Source organism: Sander lucioperca, chromosome 11 (genome assembly GCF_008315115.2).
Source record: "Sander lucioperca isolate FBNREF2018 chromosome 11, SLUC_FBN_1.2, whole genome shotgun sequence".
Lineage (NCBI taxonomy): Eukaryota > Metazoa > Chordata > Actinopteri > Perciformes > Percidae > Sander > Sander lucioperca.
The window spans coordinates 20,963,981-20,972,769 of NC_050183.1; the positions used below are offsets into that span (position 1 = coordinate 20,963,981).

General features: G+C 42.5%; 1 protein-coding gene across 3 annotated transcripts in view; it reads right to left on the bottom strand.

Annotated features, from left to right (window-relative positions):
- Positions 1 to 8,789, bottom strand: part of syde2 (synapse defective 1, Rho GTPase, homolog 2 (C. elegans)) — a 49,377-nt gene that overhangs the window by 28,900 nt on the left and 11,688 nt on the right. For all 3 annotated transcript variants that reach the window (XM_031283853.2, XM_031283855.2, XM_031283854.2), the window contains exon 3: positions 8,387 to 8,780. In XM_031283853.2, coding sequence (XP_031139713.1) covers positions 8,387 to 8,780 — 394 coding nt within the window. The remainder of the gene's footprint in view (positions 1 to 8,386; positions 8,781 to 8,789) is intronic.

Genomic DNA, 8,789 nt, shown 5'->3' on the forward strand with positions numbered 1-8,789 from the left:
ATATTTATCAAGTAAACAGAAACACAACTCCAAATGAATGCTTATGTTACTACTATAGCTGGATGTGTAAATAGACCATATCTTTAAATGCTTAAAAGGTTGTCAGCATTGTTTTTACAACCAACAATTACTGTCTCTGTTTCTATTCTGTACATTTTAAATGTCTACATTTTAATATCACTGTTAATATGTCTTGATATTTCCTTCTGTACACTGTACATACAACCTCCATCCATTTGTATGTGCCGACTGCAACTGCCATAATGACAACAAATAATGATCTACCAATGCACCTTGTACATTCTTACTGCTTAGGAGCTCTGTCACCATCACTACCCTTTCAATCATTTTCCACATGCAAATAATCAATCTAGCAAGAGAAGAGAAATAGCTGGCATGGAGCCATTTGAGTGATTTAAGTGGAATTTGTCAAATTATGGGCATCCTGCTATTTTCCCAACGGGAAGCTTGAGCCGGTCTCAAACAGCTATTTCCCCTTTTAATAAGATTTCCTCCGTGGCTAACCTGCCTTTTTTCACACTTTAGTTGGAATATCTCGCGGCATGGGTCCATGTGAGCTTAATGCTGGACATGACTTTGCAAAAAGAGTTTACCTCCTAAGGGCCTTGAGAGAAGTGCTTTTAGACCTGGCCTAGATATATATAAATTAAAAATATATATATAAATGCTTTTGTTGTTTTTAATCAGATAAATTAATTTCTCAAAATAACCGAACAGAAACAAGTGATTTTGTAAGAGAGAAAGAGAGAGAAAAACAGAGAGAGAGCGATACAAAGTTGAAAGAAGAGAGAGAGAGAGAGAGTTTGACCCTGCCAACATCACCAGCTCTATTTTCAGAGGGGACCTGCTGTGCTATTCTGGGGCGAGGGCCCACAAGTGAAAAGAGGGAGGCAGAGGAGGTGCAACAGGATGGAGAGAAGGGTAAGATGGGGGGCAGGAGCAGGGCAGGGTGTAGCCGGCAGATGGGGGACAAAGGCGCCCCTTGTCCCGGCACTCAGAGGTCTGGATGGTCGACTGGAAGGCTGGCAAGCTGACTGGTGAATGTACAAATGAACACGGCTGTTCTCTCACATTCCTCACCAAACCATGTTTAGCCTCCTTTTCCCCCTGGCTGAGTAGCCTTCCCTGTCACGGCTTCCTGCCAATAATAGACACAGAGGCGCTCTGAGAAGGGAGAACATGGGTGGAGGGCACTGGAGGTGCAAACTCACCAAACAACATCTGGGGTGGGGTCAGGTACACAGAGAGCCCTGGTCAGGTCTGAAACAAGGTTTTCAGGAGAGAAATTCCTTGTACATGAAACACTTTTGAGTTCTTCTATAATATTAATTTCTCTACACATTGTACTGAGTATTAACAGTACTAATGAGAATGAAATGTATGATATACAGTAAGTACAATGTAAATAGCTACAAAACTGTAAATGGATCAAAACTTGCTGTTCAAAGTGTTCAATAGTTACACATTTGGTAGATATAAGATGATATCACACTTAAAGAAGCTGTAAGTAACCAAGAGGATGCCATTGATCATTTACAGTTTCATTACACTCCTGTCTCTAGTTTAAACAGATTATTAATTATTAATTATAATTAATAATTATTTTATATTTTATTATATTACTATCATGTATCAACTTTCAGTGGAATGGCATCATGTTGATATGATCATATAGCAATCTTTTTTTTTTTTTTTATCTTAGTTTGGGGAACTTTTTCATTTGACAAAATATGCCAAATATGCATGTGTTAAATAAAACAATTCTAAAAGTCTCAACAGTTCCCTGATGTAGATATCTGAGCGAAGAATAAGTAAAACAAGCGTAGAGAATGACCAACCATTCTGAATCAACGTTTGGTACATCACAATTTTTTTTAATACTTGGTTGGGATATCAATATCAGAATTATACTATCAATATTATGATTCTAATTCCAATCAAACTGCCGGATCATAGTATATGTGATAGCTATTATAATGCAGATGCAGGACACAGAAAAGACAACATAAATGCCCGTTTACTTGACTATTCTCAAATATTCTCATGTCACATGTAAGTATGTAATATGCCTTCAAGAGTGAGAATCAGACAACAGATTCCATGGTGTCCCATTTATTTGATAATAAACGTGAACAGGGGCAATGTCCACTAGCCCTGTAAGGCAGATCAGTTAATGACTGTTGCTTCACACACACACACACACACACACACACACACATACATACACACACACACACAGAGTGTCCTCTGTAGCCTTTGGCCTTGTGGCAGCAGCCAGGAGCATGAGTAACATGACACCTCTCTAGCTGAGGTTCAGGGACGACGGTTTGACACCCAACCCTCTAGGGCCATGTTCCTAGGTCAAAGGGCAAAAGGTCTGAATTTCTCTGGGTGTCACCTGAGCCGGGTAACTGTTTCCACCCCCAACACTTTAACACGCACATGCACTCACCATATCACTGTAACACAAAGAGAGAGTGCATGTAAATATGCATGCATAAAGACAAACACACACATATACACACACATGCCCTCCCTGACCCTGCAGCCCTCGGCCACTGACACCTCTTAACAAAGCCCAGGAATTTATGATGAGGGCTTTGCACCAGACAGGTGCAGGAGGGGGGTGCGTCTGTGCATGTGCATGTGAAAGGACGACCTGATCATTATGAAATATGGCTGATATTTGCGTCCTCCATCATTAAACAAATTGTCCCTCTAGCCAACACCAAGATGTAAATAATAGTTGGATAATGTGAAATGTCCTCCAATGAAACAATATTAGGCACCTTGCCCACAACATTGTGACAATATGTGTTTGTGTGTGTGTGAGAGAAAGAGAGGGACAGACACTGAGCATACTCTGATAAGCCTTGGAGAGAGACGATAATCTGCTGTCCCAGATTACCCCTGTAAAACCACTTGAGTGTGTGTGTGTGTGTGTGTGTGTGTGTGTGTGTGTGTGTGTGTGTGTGTGTGTGTGTGTGTGTGTCCATATAAGCATGTCTGCCAAATGTGTTTTAAATGTAAAAACAGAGCTGACCAGGGTGTGCTGACAAACAAGGGGGAGTGTAAATAAACCAGTGAATGGCATACTTATCCTGTAGTTTTTTAACTTGGAGGCCAGGCTCTGTGCTGCTTCCCCTCCTTTTGGCTCTAAATCATTCAGTGCTGGAAGGGCTTTCAGGGGCCGCGGGAGCCCGGGCGTTTCATTACAATGGTTACAAAACCCCTGCTAATATATCCAAGCATGCAGGCCTTCTCACTAGCACAACATGGCCCCCTGCCAAAGCAGCCCTGATGTAGCCTAGCTCGCCTACCACTGCAGGCATTCCTGCTCTGCTGTAACTCAACCGACAGAGTGGCTGCTAATTCTAGACAGCCTTCAGCCACACCAGCCTCGCTGCACTGCCACAATCCAAACAACAAGGCACTAACAGCTACGTGATGAGTGTTGACTAATGACTTATTTATCTGAAATTATTTCCACACCCATCTTCAAACTCAGCCCTCATTTTGATCTCAACTGCGTTGAAAAGTTTCATGACTAGGGCTGGATACCGAACTCAATACTTTTTAGGCACCGACGAATTGGTTCTGAAGTATGTAGTATCGAAAAATGCTTCGTCATTTAATACCCAATTTTTAATACACAAGGAGCAAATCTCCTCAGCGTCAGTGAGCCAATAAGCATGGAGCATGCTTCTACCAAGATCTAATAATGTTTGTGATTGGCTGTCTAACGTTACACATCGTAGGGGGCAGGCAGGAAAAACTTTTCTTTACACAGAGATGGGCTCACGTAGTAGGAGCTGAAATAAATTAAAAGAGTTTGTAGCTGTAATGTGTAATGTTGTAATTTATTTTTGTTTTATAAAATTGGAATCGAAAACAGTATCGTTTAGGAACCGGTATAGAAGTCACGATATTGGTATCGGTACTGGTATCGAAATTCTTTAAACGATACCCAGCCCTATTCATGACTGCATCTTGGACAGTTGTGACGCTATTTCGGTGACAATATCTATCTGCAGACATAACACCTTGCAAAGTACTCAAAATCACCTCTGTAATATTATTACTATAATAATATAATTCACATTTTCAGTTATCTACAGTTGCTCTGGTGATAAAATGAAGAACAGACCAGAAAGGAAGAGCCATGAGAAAACTATGTGACCCGAACTTCACATCTAGCGCCAAGCTAAGGAATCTGTTCTGGTTTTGAAGTGCTGCTCTCACAATGTTGCTCCTCTGAGTTGCTGACTTCCTCCAGACCCAACCGTGCAATCGTCAGCTGAGATTAGATTCCAGGTTTGAGCTCAGAGGCTTGAACTCTCATGTAACTTTAGCAGCCTGGGCCAATTCTCAAACGCAGCAGCCAGCGTGACCAAAACAACCCCCAGAAATAGCTCTGATCCCATTCTGAGCGCTGGCCAAGTCAGATTCCCCAAACAGGCGCTAACGGGAACAAGAGATTGGGAACACACCATGCTCACCACCCCCAAAGTCCATCAATCATTATTCTCCATACAAATAGAGCATTCAGATGGACAAAAAGTCAGTCAATAGGCAGCACATGAGGAGTCTGGAGTGTATCCGGTAAGGGAAAAAGAACCAGCCAGCCGAACAGAGAAAAGCTATAGTCGCAGAGAGTCATCTACATCTGCACTGGTTCATTAATTCAGCAGGCACTCTTATTTGTGCTCAATCAATGAAAGGCCTGTCAAATCTTTAGCCCTGCCGATAAAGTGGAGTCTGTATGGGCTCATATTTTTGAAGAAAAGATGGTACTAAAATAGTGGAGCTTACATCAAAGGCCATTATTCCCTTGGAGACATGGATACATTTTCAAAAATGTGGTGAGGCAACACATGATGAGGTACCCTAAACACACACACACACACACACACACACATACACACATAGTAGATGCGGTAAAGATGTGGCTCGCTGTGGCGGTAACAATGATGCTACTACCAACCAACAGGTTTAGTTTGGTACAGCCTTTCCTAGTCTGCTATTTTGGTACACACTTTCATGAGGATTAAAATACTGTAGTTGAGTTGTTTGTAATTGGGCTAAAACACGCAAAACAACTGGTTTGGCCCTTTAAAGTACCCATATTATGCTCATTTTCAAGCTCAAAATTGTATTTAGAGGTTGTACCAGAATAGGTTTACATGGTTTAATTTTCAAAAAAACATATTTTTGTTGTACTGCACATTGCTGCAGCTCCTCTTAAAAAAGCACTTTAATCACTTTTTAAGGCATACAGAAAACTGTCCTGCAGTTTGTGAGTGGACAGCTCATCAACTGTGTAGAATTTCAGGTTATATAAACTGGAGCCGTAAAGGTACAGTTAATCTGACACAAAAAAAAATACACAAAAGGATTCATAGAAATGTTTTGGTATCCATGTCCCCTATCAGTTTGACCCTGTTGTGGAGAGATGGAACACTGAACGCAGGGTGGAGTGAGCACCCATAGAAAACTGCTCTTTTCCGCCCCCCATCCTCCAATCCTCCCAACCAGCGTGAGTGGAGGAGGAGTGCAGTGTCACTCTGCAGCCAATACAAATGGCGTTTTTCCACTACATAGTACCTGCTCGACTCAGCTCGACTCTACTCGCCTTTTTTGGTTTTCCAATATGAAAAAAAGTACCTGGTACCTGCCAACAGGTACTTTTTTTAGTATCACCTCCGTCGAGATTCCAAGCGAGCTGAGGCGATACCAAAAGGTGACGTGAAAACCTGCCAACTACTGATTGGTCGGATCATGAAATCGTCACTAATCAGTGCGTCATCATTGCTAGCGACAGACGGGGGTGTCCTGAACAAACCCGCCATTTTTAAATAATTTAGCCAGCGGTATTTTTTTTTTTTTTGCTGCCTCCAGCTTCTTTTGAAACTAAATTTGTCTTCTGGCTGTGGTAACAGCCACATGCCAAAAACAACACATTCAATGTTCTGTGTGTGTGTGTGTGTGTGTGTGTGTCGCGTTAGGTCGCAGCAGTTTCCTGCGGTGTTGCTATGATGACCAGCCACGCTCGCCTCACGCAGGCGGTACTAAATCTGCAATGGAAAAAGGAGGACGGGGCACTGCGGCCGAGTCGAGCCGAACCGAGCTGAGTCTAGCAGGTACCATGTAGTGGAAAAACGCCAAAACTGAGTTAACAGCAACCACAAAACACACACACACACACACACACACACATACATAGTCATTTCTGGAGGTATAGGAGGTTTATAACTAAAGCAATATTTAACCTTCCTACCATTTCTTTTGATTTTGCCCAATGCACCCACACTACACACACACACAAACAACCAGTAATAAGTGTTTCCTCTTTGATTACACATAGCTGGGCTCGTTGCTCTTTTTTGTTGCAGTGAAGTGTGGGATGGCGTCGACAAACCCACAGGAATCAATTGCAAAGTCAACAGGCAGCAGAGAGGGAGGCAGTTCCGGAGCGGGAGGGAGGGAGATGAAGAAGAAAAGAAAAAAAACACTTCTGCTCCCACTTCTCATTTTCACAGCGACCAGTCAGAGCACCAGTAAACCCACTCTATCACGGACCTGCTACTCTCATTAAAAATAATCTTATTACAGGATGTAAATGAGGTGCAGGTCTTTGAATGGTAGCAAGTTGATGAAAAATGAATAATTTTTTTTAGACAGCTCAGTGAACATTAAAAAAAAGCCTTTCTGTTCACAGAAGCTCAGAACAAGATTTCTTCTACGTTAAAACTGCTGAACAAGAAACTCAAGCCTCCAATTATGTCCACTCATCTGCTTACCCAGAATCAAAGGCCCTAATGACACCAGCAAATTTCATCTGGACTGCAAAATAGGACTGAAACCTATCAAAAGGTGCAGTCAGAAATAGCCTGTAAATTGAATTAGCTCTGTGTGCTATGATTAGCGCCTTTGCTGTACTGGTACACTGAGAGTCATTCAGGACTAGTTTAATCCTAATCCTACAGGAAGAGTCTCTCAGGATGGTGAGTTTTGCTGGGCCACATGTGGTGTCAGAGAGTGCCAGGATGAGGATAAAGGGGTTTATCAGCAGCCATTCAAACCTGTGTCCTTGTCACAGACAGATTTGATTTGGGAAATAATGCAACGCCTCAAGAGGTTAAGAACTTTCCACTCTGACAGATAAACGATTTCTTTATACGTAACTGATTATTGTTTTGAAACGTGGAAAAACTGCAGCCTAAAGTATATTCTTTAATTTATAGGAACAGGTCTCAACGAGTTGTGGTTTCAACTTTTAAAACTGTAGTATTTCAGGGGGAAATATTCCTGAGCTCATTTCAAGCCTTCATTCCAGCAGTGAAACTGTAGCTGTGAAGACTAAAGCTTAAGTATCGCTCAGCGTCGCTTTGTGCTTCTACAACTAGAAATGGCTGTTGCGTGCTACAGAAAGGTGCTGTCAAAAAGATGTAATTATAGGCTCAGCTCAAGATGTGCCAATTGGTTCAAACTACCATGTTGCCACATCAGAGAGAACAAAAAGGTCGGAAGTTAGTAAAATCAGCCTGAGCTTATTAAGAGACAGGGAGCCGTGTGCTGGCTGTCATCATTATGCCGTCGCTGTAGACCAGAGTTGTCAACAATCTCCAAGCATACAAGTAAATCAAAAAAGTGCAGAGAGAGCACTCCAAGTCATTTGTGTTAATTGTGTTTAAACTCTGCAGGTCATGAATCTGTCTTTTTGTATCTTCACACACGATAACAGCAGTTTAAATGAGCAAGCTTTCAAGGTGAGAATTCTAAAAAGAACCTTAAAGAAACACCAATTTACCAAGTTCACAGCACTGTGTGTGAGCTGCAGTCACAAGTAAATGGATATTCTTTCCTCTGAGGAATGGCTGTTAAATTCTTCCTGGCTAATGTCTGTCTGAGTTTAACTAATGAGGGACGCTGATATAGTGTGATATAATTAGACAGCCACAGCCCCTGCCTGCTCCTAACAAAACAAAACTAGAATAAACTGAGCTAGGATGGCGAGATTTTGGATTTTAAACTCAGCAAAACTGAATTTTTGGTGCTATAAGATCTTAAACTTTACACTTAAATACTTTATATATTTCTGAGTAGAGCTATAGTAAGCCAGGGAATGCTTCAAGCTAAATAGGTCTGTTGATCCTTTGATTGGAAACATTTTCAACAGCTGTAATTTGTGCTTAAGGTGTGCACAACCGCAAAAATCTGCCGAGAGTGACTGGCTGAAGACAAAACAACTCCAAAGCCCAAAGAAATGTGAGGAAAAAAATGCAATTAAGAAGTTGACAAAAAGCAGGAAGGGAAGGAAAGTAAGAATGAGCGGAGGTGTGCCTGAGTCATTTTTTTGCCTTACCTGTGGCTCTGCTGGTGGAAGGCCCCCCCTCCTCCTGAGGTTTGCACGCAAGCATCTGTCTGTGCAGATGTAGTGCCTCTGTGGAATGTACAGCATTCTCCTGACTCCCGTCTCCTAAACCGCCACCAAGGCTTTCCCCAAGTGCCTCCGGCCCAACGCCGACGCCCCCTAGCTTCCTGCCACCGTGACCTGCATTTCCTCCCCTGTTGGGCCTCCTCTGGGAGTCTGCTCGAGGGGGAACCAGCAGCCTAACGGAGGGTCGGTGAGACATCTCCAGTTCATCGTCCTCAGGGATCGGGTTGTACCAGATCTCTCCTTCATCATCTGCGTCATTCTCCTCAGCTGGGTCCACGCTACGAGGGTGAGGAGACACCTTGGCCTGACTGGCGTTAACCTAAATCAA